Genomic DNA, 19,697 nt, shown 5'->3' with positions numbered 1-19,697 from the left:
ATCAAAATAAAGAGAGTAATGATATAAGTGGCGTGACACATCATAAACTCAAAAACCCATAGCAATAGAGAGTATACTACAAGGTTTCCATAACCCTAACAAATAAGCTTAGCTACTCATGAATAAAATAGAAATCAACATAGAAATATTCATCATACCAAAACTTAGAACGATCTTGGTGATGAAGATGACTAGCGAAATTAAGAGAGAAACACGTTTCTCCCTCTCTATCCTCAAGCTACGCTGCTATTCTTGTTTTCAAAATAATACAGACTGTGAAATCTGAATAATGTGAATAATGAACTAAAAATTCAGCAATCATGCTTTTAATAACATCCTTCTCTAATAAATTGCTACTGCATCCTTAACTATTTAAAAATGTGGAGTTTGCCTAGGAAAAAGTTCTCATGCGTCACATTCAGTCCAAGAGCTGCTTTCCTTTTTATGTGAAGTTTTCCGTTGCTGTCCATAGGTCCCCAAAGTGCTGAAATCTTCCTCATTAGTACCTGAAAAGCATGCTAATCACATAGGTCAGCTCACTTAACTAAAAATAGACTAAAAGTGCAAGAATTATATATTTTATCCTCAAAACTTAGCTAAAACATGGGTAAGTTATGGTGCTTAGACGTATAAATACGCCCAACATCACAATTCTCTAACAAAGGCGACAAGTCCTCTTCGAAACATGTAGCTCTGTTCCGGAACTCATGATAAGGGACTTCAAGAAGATAAGACAACTATGGTTTATTTGTTTTTAACACGTTTTCATTTATTTTGTAGGGGTTTATTCTGTCACAATAGACTCTGAAGAGGGGACGGCTAAGATTTCTGGTGAAGTCAATCCAAACCTTCTCTTGAGGGCATTATCTAGATCAGGCCTTGGCAACCATGCAGAGTTGAAATGGGCGAAACTTAAGCACCCAGCGTTGAGCAATGGTTATATGGCTGATGGATATGGTTCCTATAATCATGGTTATGGCTCTCATAATCATGGATATGGTTCTTATAATTATAACAGTTATAGTCTCGGTCATGGTCATAGCTATAATTCTCTTGGTGGTGCTTTTAGGCGAGTTAGGTCATTGCCCGAATGTAGTTATGGCTATGAGGGATACAACAATTACCAATATCCTTTTAGGGGCATTGGACAAGACTCTTACGCCCAGAACTATTACTCCGGTGCTCTGCCACCACCTAGGTATGTTCCAGCATATGAAGATGACAGCTTCAGCTATTGTTCCATAATGTGATTGTTCTAAGTAGTTATTATGTATCGTTTCTTATTGTCAAGATTTACTTGTTTATGTTAGATTCTGTTGATGGTGTAGATAGGATTTACACCTGCTGGAACTGGGGTATAAGGGTTGATGGTATCTTATTTGTACCGGAGTTTGGGTTTTAGGACAATGTTGATCTTAAGGTTTAACATCATGTCTCAGCTTGATATTTACTTTGTATTATTTTCAAGCGTTGTTTCTCTAGTATATTCTATATATACATACCCGACCTACTTTGTAGGCAATATCTGCGTAGAGTACTGAGAAAAGTTCTAAATCATGTATTTTCTTCTCTGAATTTGGTTGAGTTTTCTTGACGAGTTACAAATCTTGTCATTGTAGGCCATGCAACTATTATATGTAGAGAACCGGGGAGATTCTTAATGGCTCGTTGGCTTTCATCACGACAACAAGAAGTTTTTTCGCGAACATTTCTTCTTACTTCTGTCTACTAAGCAAACATCTATATATATTTAAAGTGTAGCTACAGTTGAATATCTTTTCTTTTTATCTAAAGTAAACAGTTTTCATCTGCACTCAAGTAAACTACTAGTTGGATTTTCGTCAATGTAGCTGGTGCTTTACTTTGGTAAGTATGTTTGTTGCTTCATAGCCCTTTTAACAAAATTGATCGGACTCTCCAAAAGTTGCCACACTCGTGTCTGATCCTCCAAAAATGCACTTCTTTTGAAGGGCCCAACTCACTCCCAACGACATTTTTGAAGAGTCTGAATGACATAGCTTTTTAATGTGTTTAAAGTTGTACTGTTAGATTTGTGCTTCCTCTGCTAGCATTTGATCATTTTGCATCTTTAAGGATTGATATTTTGTGTAATGGTTCTCATTCCTCCTGTTCAGATAATTTGATTGGAACAAGTTAAAATGTAATGTTATTCTCAACCCAATGGCCTAAGCAAAATGAATAATTCTGTTTGTCTGATGTATATTATTGTTGTGTGAGTGTATCCTCTTTGATTGCTCTTGTCTATTTCATCAAAGAGTTTTCTTGTTCATTGTATCCATCCCTAGATATCCTCTAATTTGGAAGTTACATGCTATTATTTGCCTAAGATTTTAGCATGATATCTCAGTCAATTAAATGGCCCATCTAAACTTGAGGTCTTCTTCATTTACCAGATGTCATGTCATCCAAACATGCAACAAACTAGCAGTGTGTTATCCCATCTTGTTGTGTGTTTTGATTTTATTTGTTTGGTATACTGTTATATGTCCTGTGTCGGGGGTGTATCGTAAACAGCCTCTCTACTTTATCTGAGGTAGTGGTATGAACTGCGTACACTTTACCTTCCCCAGACCCCACTTTATGGGAATACACTAGGTATGGTGTTGTTGTTGAGGTCTAGGGAGGGCGGGATGTACTCATAGCTCTTCTCCGACCTTTATCAGGTAGAGAGATTGTTTTCGATAGAACTTTTGACTCAAAATTCATCCAAACATGTTATACCATTAGACAGAAAATAGTTTGTATAGTTTCTTAAGTAAAAGGTGTGTGATATTCCCTCCATGCATGTGGTTGAGAATTTTCAAATATAAAATATTTGATTCTTGTTGTTTGACACTTTACAGTACTTAGGATATGTTCTTGTGCCATTGCCACAAAATAGTGGCTGGAATTGGACATATATAAACAATACCTATAAATGCTTAAGTTTGTAAGAAAAGGGACAGAGTTACAACAGTTGAAGTGTTTGATTATCTCATCTAAAAGCTTAAGTTGTTAGAGAGAACACACTATTATTATTTAATTATATTCTCAACACGCCCTCTCACATGCGGGCCTATTTTTTTTCATGGCCAAGCACGTGGATTTATTTTTTTAATAATGGGTGGCAATAAAATTCGATCCTAGAACCTCTGCCTGCTCTGATATCATGTTGAAGTGTGTGACCATCTCATCCAAAAGCTTAAGCTTTTAAATGAGACGGTCACACTCTTCAACAATAGCTTCCCCTATGAGTGCGGCAAAATCAAGTAGCTTTGGCTCAAACCCTGTAATATATTTACAAAGTCGCTTAATATGTATAGGTAATTTATAAAGAACTCAATAAGCTGCGCTTTCTAGAAACCGAACATACAAACTCTAAATCCTAATTTAAAATGAGCGTGATCTTATTATATGTTTACATTTTTATTCATAGTTCGAGTTAAAATAAATGAGTTCAATTAAATCTACAGAACCCGCCCTAGTTTGGGATATATTCCCCACTTCTTTTCTTGATCTTCCTATTTGCAACAAAGCTTATAAGATATGTGTAATTGAATGATCCATGCAGTTCAATTCTTGTTATCTAACTTTTCCATTATTGTCATCTTCTTCCAAATCATTGTAATTTGGCTCTATTTGTTTGTAACAGAATGCCATACACATACCATACCCAATAATTCACATCTTGACAAAATTACTTAAAGGAATGATTTTTGTTGAACTCTTGATTAGCTATCATTGTCTAACATACTCATCTTTAAATGCGGATTTAGTATTTGAAATTTATGTATTTTCTATGGCAACCTCAAGTTAATACTATTATAATAACAACTTTATTCACAATCTATATTTGTGTGCCATTTTTTGACCCAATCAATTAGGCCAATCGTCTCATTGTGTAAGGAGGAAAACTAATGTTATTGATAAAAAATATCCAATAATTTTAAAGTAGTTTCTTTTTGTTGCTGTTAAGTGCTAAAATTGAAGATTTTTTTTTTTTTTTTTTTGTTTGGCAAAGGTCATAATCTAAGCCACAAGTTGTAATCAGGTGAAGTTTGTCAATATCATAAAAGGTTTTTTTCAATTGAAGTCCTTAGGTCCTTTCTAGATCTTTACCGACTTTTTCATTAATGTGTTTTGCTTCTTGTAGATATATGCAACTATGGTATGGAATAAGAGGGGGGTGGGGTGGGGGTGGGGGGTTTCGTGTAAAGGGCAAAGCGCAATTCGGTGCACTAAAGCTTCCGCTATGCACAGGGTTCGGGGAAGGACTCCACCACAAAGGTGTATTGTACGCAGCCATACCGTGTATTTCTTCCAAATGCTGCTTTCAAGGCTTGAACCCGTCATCTCCTGATCACATGACAACAACTTTATTAGTTACTCCAAAACTCTCCTTCGGGAGAGGGAAAGGGGGGGTCATGTATGTTAATTTATTATAATTCAAGATTGTTGTATAGATCAACAACATCATAAAAAGGTTGTTAAGTCGACTTATTTTGATTAATAAGAAGGATTTTAATCTAGATTGAAAAGACTAACCTACAATAAATATGCACGTTTGTCAAATTCATATCAAAAGATGAAGTGATATCTAGGTGCAATATGAAATTCAATAGATAAAGTGCATGGGTTAGTGAATGATTTTTAGGAGCCTTATTTAAGGTATAGATGAAGTTCATAATTTTCTTTAGAAATCAAATTTCGTCCTTTTAGAATCAACTTCAGATTTATGAGATTAAAGTTTGAAAAATTCTCCATATGAAGTGTGACATATTACTTAACTTGTACAGCTGTCTTCAGATAGTTTTGTTTGAAGTTTTAACCATTTTAGAATCAACTTTAGAGTTCAGATTTACGAGATTAAAGTTTGAAAAATTCTGGACATAAAGTGTGACGTATTACTTGACTTATACAATCGACTTCAGATATTTTGTTTGAAATTTTAGCCATTTTAGAATCAACTTTAGAGTTCAGATTTATGAGATTAAAGTTTGAAAAATTCTGGACATAAAGTGTGACATATTACTTAACTTGTACAATCGACTTCAGATATTTTTGTTTGAAGTTTTAGCCATTTTAGAATCCAACTTTATATTTATGAGACTAAAGTTTGAAAAATTCTGGATATAAAGTGTGACATATTACTTAACTTGTACAACCGATTTCAGATATTTTTGTTTGAAGTTTTAGCCATTTTAGAATCCAACTTTATATTTATGAGATTAAAATTTGAAAAATTCTCAATATGAAGTGTGCCATATTACTTGTATAACCAACTTCCAATATTTTTGTTTGAAGTTTATGCACAAGGAGAAAGAACAAGAAGGGTTTTGTTTGAAATTTATCAATATTGATTACAAGTTAAATATTTTTAAAAAATCAAATTTTATAATTGAAACTAATCATCTCATTATATTTGTAATGAAATGCATATGTCATATCCATCAACTGTATTTGTACAAATTAAATTACAATATCTAGTCCACATTGTTGATAATTTTCCAACATTTCATTCATTATGAGATTGACCAAACTTTGTTGAATTAGAGGTCCCATTTGGATAGTTGCAAAAATAACCCTTCCAACATACAAATCCATATATAAGGTTCTTGAAAATGAAAGGTAAAAATTAGAACCACAAATTTTCAAAGATTTCAATAAGAAAATAATAAAATTTTAGGCCACGTGTACAGCCAAAAATCTTAGAACATGACAATAATAGTCACTTCCAATCACAAAGAATAATTTAATTTATGGTCATCCATTAGTTCATTGAAGTGTCTATTTTTGTAATAAAGATGAAATTAGGTTATTTACTAAAGGACTTTACGTACATTTCTCTGTCTTTTTATGTAGGGATTTTAGGAAACGACATTACATTAGATTTTTATTTTCTTGTCCTTTAATATATAATAATTGTTCATTTGCTTTTTTCTTTTTCTTTTTTTTTTCACTTCAATAGATGATAGATTTAATATCCAAACTAATGGATTATAGTTCAAGAAATTTATTTTCGAGAAATTTATTAACTTAAAAAATGTGCAAGAGTGAGCTAAAAACTTTATTGATAGAGGGATCATTCTTCCTAACTTTTATTGTTGGAAAAATAACATAAATATACTACACCTTAATTAACTTAATATATTTACACAAATCTCTGTTATTATAAAGTAATTATAAAATTGTCAACTAATTATGTATCTCTACAGATTCAAAATCGAAAAAATATATCGGGAGTTAATTATGTATCTTTACAAATAAAAAATGTATCTTCGTTGGATGTTTTATATATATCGAAATTTTCTGTAATTATGCTCTAAACTGTCGGAATTTATATTTTTTTACCTTATATTATTTGTGTATCCGTATGGGTAATGACTGAGTTCACATTTTCAGTAAGTGAATTCGAAATAAAGAAATTCAGCGTCTACTATATATACCACATTATGTTTTGAACGAGATCATAAAAAGGTAGAGTAGTACTCTTTTCCTTCTAGAATATTTGAAATAGGTATATGTTTTGTTTTCACAAATTGTTTTTTTTTTTTTGCTTTTTGTTTTTTTTTACAACCGTTAGTATTTAAGTTATATACAATAATATTTAGTTTAAAAATTAAATGTGATGGACTTTCCAAATGGTTCTATGAATTAAATTGAGCACATATTTATTCTTCGAATTAGAGTACGAATTATCACTTATTCAAATCATCAATTAATATTTATTATAAAATTTTATTTTATATAGTTTTAACACATAAAACTTAAACTCTTATTAGTATATCTTGCATGTGGATTCTTAATTAGGACTTTGACTACATTATTATTAAATTATTAAAATTATTAATTATATTCCCATAAAGAGATCTATGATTATAGATCCTTCAAGAATAAAGCCATATATAGGAAAAGAATATATACGAATTGCTAATATCTTTCTACTTTATTTCTTTCTTTATATTTCATTTTTGTCACTTATTGTACATCGAGAAGAATAAATTAGGCCAAGAGGGGTGTACTGTATAAAACTTTTCCAAGTGTCAAAAGTTTGAAAGTTCCCTACCAAATAATATTCTAAAAAAGAAAAACTTAAAAGTTAATCTACAGATAATCGAGTTGATTGGGCAAGAAATCTCTTAAATGGAGAGTCTCTTTCAGTATATATGTCGATCTTATTATATTGGATTTGTCTAGTAAAATTTACCTCTTATATATGATTCGTAGAATTTACCCTGTGCACATTCGAAAGATAACAAACAACGAATTTCCTTCTCATAAAAATAAGGAAAAAGAGTCATAAATATATCTGAACATTAGCGAAATTTGCTCCAACGCACATCAACTTTGCGGGGGGCCTATTACTTTCCTTGGCTATTTATTACTGTATTCCTATGATATATATTTATCCAGTTGGACAACTTCAGACTCTTACGCACTCAGCAAGCGCGTATTCAGCAGGGGCGGCTCAAGTACGCTAGTGGCCTAAGGCCAAAATTAAAAGGAGGTCTTACATTTTTAAGAAAAAAGTTATTTTTTTAACAAAATCTATTTTAAAAATTATATGTTCACTTTCTTCTCATAAGTCTCTTAGTAATATAATCAATGCATTTAATTTTTCTTGAGATATAATACTCCAAATATATCAAAATTCTACTAATAATACTTTTATTATAGATAAAAAAATTTATTTTTTACACATAATATATATTATTACTTAAAAAAATGAGGCCCCTCAAATTTAAGGGCCTTACGCGGTCGCCTTTTTTTTCAATAGGGTAGAGCCGCCCCTGGTATTCATGCAGCGATCTAGATGGGTAAATATATGCTACAGAAATATAATAATAAATAGTCAAATTAAGACGTATTACAATAAATTTCATTAAAATTTAGATATATTTTCAACTTTTTTTTCCCTAAAACTAAATAACATATAAAGAATTATTGATGAGGATCTTCACATAAACAATTCTAGATTTTACCTAATTTTGCTTTCTTTTAAGGCAAACATTTAACAAGGCATTGATTTTTTTCTTCCTTAACCTAATTTTTTTGTCTTTTTTACACCATCAAATTAAGTTCACATAAAACAATAGGTATATCCTTTTAACAGGTTTGATGTAGTAACTTAAAAATAAAAATAACCTATTAAAACCAGCTAAACTAATCAAATAATATAAAATATTGTACCCTATTGATGTATACAACTTAAATCTATACTATGTTGTCTTAGTCAGTATAATAATGACTAGGCTTTTGAATTAATTGCGAATGTTGCTAGTTGGGACAAGTTTAATTTTTGTACTTGCTTATGGTTTAATTAAAAACAAAATGTAATTAATTTTCATGTATACGTGGATGCCACGTGGAATAAACAAAAATTTCATTAAAGACAAACTATAATAATGTCCATACATTACATTACATACATAGATTTGATTACAACTATACTCTACCTAATCTAGAAAACGTAAAATTAAAATAATAATAATAATAATAATCTAATACTCAAAGGAAAGAAAAACAAACTCTACATGTACATTAACTGAGGTGAAAATATTTGTTTATCTACATCAAAGGACAGCCCGGGCACAAAGCATTTCGCGTGCGTTCTCAGAATCTTGAAAAGCGCGTCACACCTCAAGGTGTGATGTAAACATGCAGCTTTAGTGACTGTTTTTGTGGCTCAATATTTTGATTAATTACTTTACGAGGACTAATTGTTGACGAGCTTCAATCCTAATTTCTTCCTTCATTTTTCTTATGAATTCTTCAAATTTCTTGTTCAATTCTTCATTACTCAACTTATTCAATGGCTCCTCCTCTTCTTCTTCCTCCTCAATAAGAAAATCATTTTCTTCGCGATCATCTTCCTCTATGATCTCGTAGGTTCTAGAACATTCTTCGTCTTCACTACCACCAACTTCTTTTTGTTCGTCCATGGCCTGACCCTCTAACGTTGCTTCATCTTGCTTGTATTCCACGATTGTCATATTTGAGTTTTCAACGTCAGAAGTTAGCTCATGAGACACTTCCTCATGATCTTCACATTGTACATGTGCATGTACTTCTTCTTCTTGATATGTTATTTCTAAATACGAGGATCGCATCCCAATGCATAAAGGTAAATTGTCTTCTTGAAATTCGTTCAAGAATTCGTCTTCTTCTACTTTTTCTTCTTTGTCTTTGTCTTCTTCTTCTTCCTTCTCCTCCTGTTGCTCCTCGCTGATGGAAGTATTAGCGAGGAGCACCAAGAAAATGCCATTGCATATTAGAAATACATAGTTTTTGTCCATAGCATGGCTTAGAAGTTGGAATGGAAATCTAGAAAATGAGTAATTTAATGAATAATGACTAAAGAAAGATGATAAGTAAGATGAATAGCAGGGAAATAGGAATGAAAATAAAGAAATTAAAGCAAGTAATTGAGTGGATTTCTTCATAAATTGAGATTCCATAAATTTGTCCAAACTTTGTAAAAAGTTTTGGAACTTCATTTGTGAAAATAGAAGCTTTATTTTTTATGTTTTTTGTATGATTTTTTGTCTTTTTTTGAGAGAGAGGGAGGATAGATAGGGTTATGTATCTAGGAACTTTGGTAGAGGTTTGGTGCCTTTTTATAGGCATTTTGAAGAGATCTAATAATGCACTATGTGTTGGACAAAATTTGGGATAATCATAATATCCCCTATATGGTTGTATACCGGTTTTTTCTTTAAAAAATAAAAATTGCACCAAAGTAAATAATTTAATTACATGCTGAGGCGGAGCTAGAAATTCTGTTTAGGAGTTTAAAGTCTGAAGAAAAACTCACCGAAGGGGTTCACCATCTACAGTATATAAATAAAAATTATTTAATCATGCATTAATAAAATAATTTTTCGTCGAAGGGGTTCGTCCGAACCCCCCTTTAATAGGCTAGCTCCACCTTTGATTACGTATATCGAAAACAATATCTCTATAAGAATAAAATTTATGTATACTTCACCGTTCTTATAAAATCCCACTTGTGACACCACGTGGCCCATTGAGCATGATATAGTTGATATGAATATCGAAAATACTAAATTCAATCAAAACCACAGATACGTTATCACGCACATGTATAATTTGCCATGTAACTAATATATAGAATCCCACTAATTAAAATTTTGTCAAAAATTGAAGTTTTATTTCTTTTTATTTATTCTGATACTCAATGAATTTTACTATGTGGACATACGTATAGGTAATGAATTCATTGGTAAGAACCTAAAAAATTGTAAATATATTAAAGAGAAAATACTCTATTATTACGTTGAACCATATGCGAAAAGATTGAGACACACTCAAATTTTAGAAGGGTCATGTAGGCACATGTGTGTGCCATGTATGTGTCACGTAGACACTAAGATTGCCAAAAATACGATTTTAATTAGTCCAGAAAGGTAATAGGACCCTTCTAAAGTTCGGGTGTGTTTCAGTCTTTTCGCGTATAGTTCAAGATGGTAATAGAGCATTTTTCCTTTATTAAATTTAAATTTAAATGTTAGATTTGGCTATGTCAATCGAAATCTTAAAGATTTAAAATGGTGCCACATGAATATTTTGTAGGGTATTAAGTTTCTTAATAATTTATATGTGACTTTGAGATCAATCTTGATTTTCTTTAAAGCTTTTTATTCATGTTTAATTTATTTATTTATTTTACTAAACATGTGTATAGATAGATATAAGAAATTATTTAAAAAATAATAAATTATGTTATTAAAATTTAAAATTTTGAAGTCTATTAGCTCGAGCTGCATGGCAACTCGAGGGGGTGGGGTAATGTATTTGTGATGAATAGGATTGCCAAGTGGAAGTGTTGGAATAGCCATAGATTTATACTCATCCATTCACTCAACTCTATTGATTATGTAATTGAAAATCAAAATTATTGAAATATTTAGTTGTCCCACTTTACCAAAGTCATATGCGTTTTTCTGGCTGAAATTTGTGTTCCATTGACCTATGCCATTAATTATTATATTATAATTTTCTTACCTCTATGATTGAATTGATGAGCTTCCTTATGTGTCAATTCAATCAAGTGAACCAAGGGAAATGAATAGAGAAAATGAACAAATGAAACCCTTAATATAAGATAAAGTTGAAATTAATCATTCAAATATAGTATTAGTGAGCAATTTTAGTCCGTTAAAATTGTCAAAGGTGAGATCTTTTGGTTTTGACAAATATTTTAATAAATTCTATCTGTTAAATTCGATCGAAACTATGAAAAAGTATTTATTCAGAAAAGTGTCACAAAATCTTAGAAATCGCAGCACAAAAAATTACATCAGATACCATATATAGCAGAGTTGCACCTTTCACCTCTAATTTCAGGGTTTCGACTTTTTGGTTCAAGTCATCAAGGGCGTAAAAAGGGGTGACGGCTCTGAGGTAGGGAGGTAAAACTAGAAATTATAAAAACTAACCTTACGATATGAGTTTCTGCTAAGTTTTTCTAAGCACTTTTCGACCATGATAGATAACGTTCGACCATGGTTAAATTTGATCGATACTATAAAAAAAATATTTGTTCAAGAAAATCTCACCAAATCTTAGAAATCTCAACACAAAAAATTATATCAGAAATCATATATAGCAGAAGCAGGGGCGGAGCCACCTTATGCCTAGGGGGTTCATTTGAAACTCTTTCGATTAAAATTATATTATTTATACATCGTTTAAATTTTTTTCATTTATGTATAGTTGATGTTGAACCCCTTCGACTAGTTTGTGTAATCCTTTTGATTTTGAACCCCCTTAGTGAAAAATTCTGACTTCGCCATTGAACATAAGTTGCAAAAAGAAAATAGAAAGCAAAGTTATGACAAGAGAGGATTGCTCGAAAGGTAAGTACCCTTCACTTTTTACCTCAGAGTTTCGGGTTCAAGTCACCTAAGGCGTAAAAAAGTGTGACGACTCCAAGCTAGGGAGGTAAAAGTAGAAATTTTAAAAACTACGCTTACAATGTGAGTTTCTGCTAATTTTTTCTTAATATATAGTTTTCGGCCATGATAGATAATGTTCGGTTGATATTTGATAGAGGCTAAAAGTGCTCAATTTAGCAAACTTAAAGGACAAAAATTGTCCACGAGTATATTTAATGGACTACTTTAAACTTTCTCCCAAATATAAGTGACCTTTTTGGTTATTTTCTCAAATTGAATACACCAAATTATATGTTATTTGAAGATTAGATAAAAATATAAAACACTTGTCCCACTAAGTTAATTACGAGGATGATTAGTAATCATAAGTTAAATTGAGATAGACATTAATTAGATTTCGCCATTGTTGTGTCACTACTTTTTAATAATGACGTTGAATGAATATATTTGGGTGATAGTTTTTCTCACGTTTCCTAAGAGTTTTTTAAAATTACGTCGTTCATTTTTACTACTCTTGTTTTACTTTTTCAGAGTCAATTATATTTGACTTATTCTTGAAATTAAATTAAATATCTTCTGAATAATGATCAAATTTGCTACTATAAGGTGGAGTGGCTTCAGTGGAAGTCAAAATGAGGGAAGAGAGATCATGTGATGAGGAGGAGCACGGATGTCCCCATACGGAGGTGTGAGAAGTTGGCTAGAGATGGGTTCAGACCGAAGAAATATTGGAGGGAGGTGATTAGACATGATATGGACCGAGGACATGACCCTAGATAGAAAGTTGTGGAGGAAGCAGGGTAGAAGGTTAGTCTGAGTTAGGTTGTTCTATTACTATTCCGTATCTTATCTTAGATTGCTTTATTTTTAGCCGGGAGTCTATCGGAAACAACCTCTCTATCTCACTTTTGAGGTAGTGGTATGAACTACGTACACTTACCCTTCACCAAACCCCACTTGGTGGGAATATATTGGGTATGTTGTTGTTGTTGTTGTTGACACTTCAACTTCACGAGAGTCATATTACCCCGAACTAAATTTTAGTATATTTTTATCAATATTTTTAGCTGACGTAGCACCTTTTTAGCTGATGTGGCATCTTTGACGTGGGTTCTATTTTTATGTAATAAAGATGCCACATCAGCACAAAAGGGTGACAAAAATACGTTAAAATTGAGTCTGGGATAATAGGATCCTGTGAAGTTGGAGTGTGTCGGAGCAACTTTGGTCATAATTCATTGAGGTATTATGCTTATCTCTATTTTAATATTAAAATTTAGATGTTCAAATAATAGTATACTCAGGTAAAAATGTAAGGTAAGACTGCAGATGCATGTAATAGAATCTTGTGATTTGATTCTTCCTCAAATTTTATGCATAACAGAAGTTTTAGCATATTTAACTGCAACTTTATATATTAATATAATAAAAAAAAATATTTTAAAATGTTAATCAAAGTTCATATAATTTAACTTTCCGATAACGAAATATGAAGAACAGGGTGAATAATTAGTAGGTATATTAGTGGTATTCGTAACTTAAGTTAATTGGTTTGCTGAATAAAGCTGTCTTTTAACTTTCTTAGAATGTAAAATACGTAATTTTATGTAACTAATGACACAACAATGACATAATCTAAGAGTTTAAGTCAATCTTTTTCTTTTCTTTTTCTTCCCTTTACATTAATTAATGTCTATAGTCGAATATATCTAAATCATTATCGTCAGAGGCAAACTCAGCATTCACCTTTATCTTAACAAAGGCGCTCGAGAATTTTTTAATATGATGACTGAGAGATAGTGTTGTGTCTAACTGACTGGTCAATAAAGGTTTAAGTAATGACGAAAATATAAATATTGTTATGAAATCAAACAGGAATAAGCAATATGATAGTTTTGAACCCCCCCTAATGCCTTCTCAATCTAGCTCGTCGAATGAGAGTTTACCTAGTGCGGTTTACAAGCGAATGTACAGTGAGAGATTTACCCAATGCGCGCAAAGTGTTCACGACAGCATGCTCACCTGAAGGGAGAGACTGTGGCAGAGGTTGTAGCGATTGCAGGTTTTCTGGGGATCCAAAAAAAAAAAAAAGCAATATGATAAGCAAAAGAAAAACAAGATGAACACACACAGATTTACGTGAAAATCCTTGACGAAAAAAATCACGAGCAGAGGAGGAGAAATTCACTATATCGAAAAGGAATACAAGGAGGAGCCAAAGTTCTCAATGACACACGAGAACCATCATATTAAAACCAACCCTCTAAGTCACACTTATATAATACGTGCGTACAAGAAAACTCTAAGCCCCGATCCCTATGCTATCGCTATAGACCCATAAAAAAATCTCAAACATGGGTCATATCGCGTTTTTTTCAGGATCGGATCAACAAAATTCGAGTTACAAACTCTAACAAATATATAGGCCAAATATAAATTTTAGAATAATATACAAACCTTAACTCTATAGAACTAGATGAGCGAAGTAGTCCAGTAGTAAAAAGTATATCGTGTAAGTAAGATGTCACTGGTTTGAATCCTTGCTACTACTTTGTTGTTAAAAATTAATCCTTACTAGTATTTTTGTTGTTAAAAATTAGTAACACAAAAAAAAATAGCAAAGAAAACTTGACCCTGGGATTCGACCCTGGGTCACTTTCGCGGAAAACATCAGCTTTTCTTAGTATATACTTAATGGGTGCACGTGCACCCAATCCTAACACGTGGGTCTGCCTCTGATTATTGTTGATATCAAGATTTTGAAAGTGTTACGAATTGTTATATAATTATACAATATTTAATATTTAAATAATATGTAAGTGTTATAGGTTAAAAAAAATGCATAAAATCTGACTTTTCAATTTTTAATAGTAAGAGTATAGAAACTTTAATGTTAAATTCTAGACTTAATCTCACTTTCTACAAAGAAGGAAAATCTTTCAATGATGAAAATATACTCATATAATATTCTTTATCATATGTGTGTTGAAGTATTTGGTCTAAATTTCTAGACCTATTATTAATAACTTTAGAGATTTATTTCTATAAAAATGGTTAATAATCATATTATCAAAAAAGAAAATAGTTTTATCAACAACATATTATTACAAAAACAAATATTTTTATTATAGGCAAAATGCTATCTCTTCTATTATTTATATTTTTATTATAGGCAAAATGCTATCTCTTCTATTATTTATAGTGATACATTGTTAAAAATAAATTGAAAAGGTTAAATAGAAAATGAAAAGTTGGACACGCGTATCCATACAAAATTTTATTCACTCAACTATTTTAAGTGTAAATCAAGCATCAGTTAAATGAAAAAAATTACATAACACCACAATTTATCTTTACTAAACTACATAAAAAATTTATTATTTTTATTAATTATCTATTTAAAAAAAAATGAATACATCCACAAACTCATAAATTTTCGGATACAGAATTTTGATTATGTATATCCATTTGGTATAGTTTCAGAAATAGATGTATTTCAATAATCAAATTTATGTATCTCAACTTCAAAATTATGTATCGCATGCTAATTATGTATCTAAGAAAAAATGAAGTAATTAACTGTTACATTCTTAAGTTCAAAATTATGTATCGGATGCTAATTACGTATCCGAGCAAAAATAAAGTAATTAACTATTACATTCTTAAATTCAAAATTATGTATCTCAACTCCAAAATTATGTATTCGGATGCTAATTATGTATCCAAAAATTGTAAAATAAGGAATTATTTGTAGTTTAGTAAAGAGTATGGATATGAAGTAATTAAGAATAAATTTGTTGAAATTTATGTAAATTTTACTATATTAATTGAGCAAAATTGATGCATGTCTCTAATTAATTAATAGGATTTCTTAGGGAGAGAATTCATGAAGCCACGATTAATTATGGTGAGAAATTGGGCTGTGGCCCTATTAATTTCAAGTGACACAATAGTATGTGATTTACTTCATTTGTTGTCCTTTTCATCCGATGTTCGATATCTAAGTTGGAGTTCAGTTATGGGGTAACTGCTTACACAAGGAAATTTCATATCCAGACTCGAATCCGTGACCTCTAATTAAAGATGAAGCAGTAGTTGCCACTCCACCAAAATCTTTGTTAGTGATCGAATCTAATTCCATGAATATATTACTACTAGTATGTTTGTTACCTATACATTCGAAAGCGTGGTCTACTATAAAATAGATTAAAAATTTCCGAGTTTTTTTTAAAAATAGAAGACATGGTTGATCTTGTATGTTTCTATCGATTTCTCTTTATTATTATTTTTGTGTGGATGTGTAAAGAGGTCTGAATGAAGAGTACTTTATATTGAAATGAGGCGGTGTGTGAAGGTACATTGTTGAATTATATAAAAAGCGATGGCTAAAGAGAGTATTATCACTTATGCTATCCATTTCCATATGTAAAAGTTTTTGTTAATAAAATTAGTAGATACGTGTGTCGATGAAATTTCCATATGTAAAAGTTTTTGTTAATAAAATTAGTAGATACGTGTGTCGATGAAAGGTAGCAAGTAAATAAAGGTCACAATGATGTATAAGATTTGCTAATGTGTGAAGAAAGAAATTATCTTAAGAGTCTTTTCTAGACTAGTTCAAGTCATGTAACTTATGAAATTTTTTAGTGCTTTTTCAATGTATATATATAATCCTCTTCTAGTATTACCGAAGGATGAGGTACAACGGATGAGGTTGCTCCTCTCTTAATTACAGGTTTTGAGTTTAAATTTTGGGTATGAAAAAACCCTTGATAGGGAGCGCTTCCCCTGAACGAGCCCTACGCGGCGTGAATTCAAATTACTTGGACTCCAATAAAACAATGAACTCCGCATGAAAAATCAAAAAAAATAAAAATAAAATTCCTCTTCTGGTAGCTAGAAGCCAAATTTAGTATCATATCATTCACCTTGATTCACTCAATAATAAAAAATTTGGTTAGAGAAAGATTTTATGATTAATATAATCCACCTAACAAATGACAAGATTTCAATCTAATTTAATCAAATTTCACAAAATCGTATGGGTACGTTTGGGCATGAAAATCTCACATTTTTGCAAGTTGAACTTCGAAAAACACGTTGGACTAGAGAAAATTTCAGAATTCAACTTTATAATTTTTAAGAACTTGATAAAACAACAAAAAATTATTTTACCTTTTTCCAAATTATGCACAAAAGACCATAAACATCTATAACAATCAGTAATTACTTCGTCTCAATCTCTAACATGTTAGAATCACAAATATACATTCGAAAAAAAAAGCATACATGACCAATTAGGACAAATTTAAACTTGTTCTGACCACCACAAGTAACACATCTATAACAATAACAACAATACTCCGTCTCCCTCTCAAACACGTTACTCGGTCTCAATTAGGACAAATTTAACCTTACTCTGACTACGTCTATAACAACAACAATAATAATTCCGTCTCAATCACAAACATGCTAGCAACAGATTACACTATGTTCGAAAAAGAGAGAGCATATATGACCAGTTACGACAAATTTAACCTTACACTAACAACATCTATAACAACAACAACAATAATAATTCTGCCTCAATCTCAAACACGTTAAAACCAGACCATACTATATTCGGAAAAAAGAGAGCTTACACTGCCAATTATGACAAATTTAACCTCCCTCTAAGCACATCCATAACAACATCAACAATAATAATAACTACGTCTCAATTTCAAACATGTTAGAACCAGATTATAATATATTCGAAAAAAGAGAGCTCGTACAACCAATTAGTACAAATTTAACCAAGCTCTAACAACATCTAAAACAACAACAATAATATAACCCGGCTTGAATATATTGGTAAAAAAAAAAAGGTTATAGGACCAATTATGACAAATTTAACCTCACTCTAACCACATCCATAACAACAACAATAATAATAACTAGGCCTGAGTCTCAAACAGAGAACATACACAAACCAATTTAGACCAAACATCAAAGTTGATCAGGCCACAAAAATGCACCCATAGCAAATCTCCTCTTGTCATCAACACTCCCACGGAAACTAAGTCCATATTCTCTCAGAAGCTCATCGATCTTCCACTTCTCCATATTCTCGTAATCATCTTTCTTGTACCTCGGATAATGAAGAGGCATTCGAAACCCGAATTCTCCTTCATTTTTCATTTGATTCTTGGTGGTAAATTCTGATGATGATGATGACGAAGAGTTTCCAAGAGTGATTGTGTATGCAATGCTAATTAGCCAATTTAGAGCCATTGTTGGAACACAACACACAATAAATATTCTTGGTTTGCTTGCAAGTGTTGAAGAATATGGACAGTTATATTTATAGGTGAGAGAAGCAGAAATTCAGAAAAGAGACAAAGGCCATTGCTTGGTAAACAAGCGTTACACAATAATGATTTTTCTTTTTTATAACCTCTGCTATTTTAGTATTCCATATTTAAATTTCATTTTTTTTTCTGTTGTAAGGTGTAAAAAGTAAGATTGTGTTCATACTAACTTCTTAAAGAGTTGTATTAGTATGTGTGTTGTTGTATTTAATGGAGGACTACTTTTTTCCTTTTATTTTATTTGATTCATATTGACTTGATATTTTCCTTGAGAAAATATTTTTTGTAAATTTATTTTGCTAAACTAACTTAATTAATTATATTTTGAAAGTCTGAAATTTGACTAATATTTTATGTAATCGTTTAATGATATGAGTAGTATTAAAAAAAATTAGACATTTTTCTTGATTTTATATTGGACAGGTAAATTGAAATGAAATATTCACTTGTTTGATTACTTCAAAATTGTATGAAGTAAAATTTATTAATCTTTTTCGAAAACTCATTCCTTGATCTATGTTTAACGATTTCTTTTATTCACGTGATTCGAGCCTAAAATATCTGATTAAAAGCGAAAGAAATCACGTTTATGGTGCCACATTATATAATTGTTGGCTCTAATGACAATAAACTTAAAAAGGAAAAAAAAAAAACCAAAATTAGTAAATGGTAAGTAACTAATTTACGTGGCGTGTATAAATTCAAACAATACCAAAATTGAATGGGGTAGAGTATTTAGGGGTCCAAATTAGGCAAATTAACAACAGAGTTGCTTTGATGGTGTATAATGCATGTTCAAAGTTACTAAAAATTGCATAAAAATAACTACTTTTAATGTTCCTATTTATTTGTCCAATTTCGCTTTTCGAAAGTTAAACTATATAAATTTTGATCAATATTTAAATTTATTCTTTATATTAATATGAGTAGGATTACAATTTCATATCATGTAATTTAAAATTAAATATTAAATTAATTTAATTTAGTTTAGCTCCAAAAATATCAACTCCAAGTAATGAGCTGGCTAATTTAGTTGGTAAAGAAAAAATTAGTGTGAAGTAATTGCACCTTTAGCGTGAGTACAATAAGGGGTCGTTTGGTAGAGTGTATTGAAATGTTAATACATGTATTAGTTTAATATGTATTGGTAGTACCTTGTTTGGTATACTTTTTTACCCTATGTATAACTAATGCAATCATTAGTTATACACTATATTGTGTATTGAGGTGTGTATTACTAATACCTCAAAATTCACGGCAGTAGTAACGCAATGGATCTAATGCATGCATTAACATGCTTAAAGACCCTATTACCTCTCAAAAAAATTTCCACATCCTTTCCAACATATATTTTGAGGGTATTATGTAAAAATAATTATTTTTTTTAGAAATTATGTAATTCATGTTTTTTTTTAATACATCAAACTAA

At 31.0% G+C, this 19,697-nt stretch overlaps 2 protein-coding genes and 1 long non-coding RNA gene across 3 annotated transcripts; 1 reads left to right on the top strand and 2 right to left on the bottom strand.

Annotated features, from left to right (window-relative positions):
- Window positions 1-525: 525 nt before the first annotated feature.
- LOC124885239 lies at window positions 526-1,814 on the top strand. Its single transcript, XR_007042600.1, has 2 exons — window positions 526-1,198; window positions 1,620-1,814. It is a non-coding gene; the product is annotated as an uncharacterized LOC124885239 (long non-coding RNA).
- A 6,552-nt stretch (window positions 1,815-8,366) lies between these two features.
- LOC107877423 (nucleolin) lies at window positions 8,367-9,585 on the bottom strand. Its single transcript, XM_016724072.2, has one exon. The coding sequence runs from the start codon at window positions 9,495-9,497 to the stop codon at window positions 8,703-8,705; it is 795 nt and encodes a 264-aa protein (XP_016579558.1). The 5' UTR covers window positions 9,498-9,585; the 3' UTR covers window positions 8,367-8,702.
- Window positions 9,586-17,634: 8,049 nt separating this feature from the next.
- On the bottom strand, window positions 17,635-18,346 carry LOC107877422. The gene has a single exon (XM_016724071.2). The coding sequence runs from the start codon at window positions 18,189-18,191 to the stop codon at window positions 17,907-17,909; it is 285 nt and encodes a 94-aa protein (XP_016579557.1). The 5' UTR covers window positions 18,192-18,346; the 3' UTR covers window positions 17,635-17,906.
- Between the last annotated feature and the right edge of the window lie 1,351 nt (window positions 18,347-19,697).

The sequence above is a fragment of the Capsicum annuum genome, chromosome 7, assembly GCF_002878395.1.
Source record: "Capsicum annuum cultivar UCD-10X-F1 chromosome 7, UCD10Xv1.1, whole genome shotgun sequence".
Lineage (NCBI taxonomy): Eukaryota > Viridiplantae > Streptophyta > Magnoliopsida > Solanales > Solanaceae > Capsicum > Capsicum annuum.
Note: the sequence above shows the minus strand (reverse complement) of the source record. Positions and strands in the feature narration are given on the sequence as shown.

Bases quoted from the DNA above. Each gene is read 5' to 3' on its own strand.
- LOC107877423 (XM_016724072.2), bottom strand. From the start codon at position 9,497: ATGAAGTTCCAAAACTTTTTACAAAGTTTGGACAAATTTATGGAATCT.
- LOC107877422 (XM_016724071.2), bottom strand. From the start codon at position 18,191: ATGGCTCTAAATTGGCTAATTAGCATTGCATACACAATCACTCTTGGA.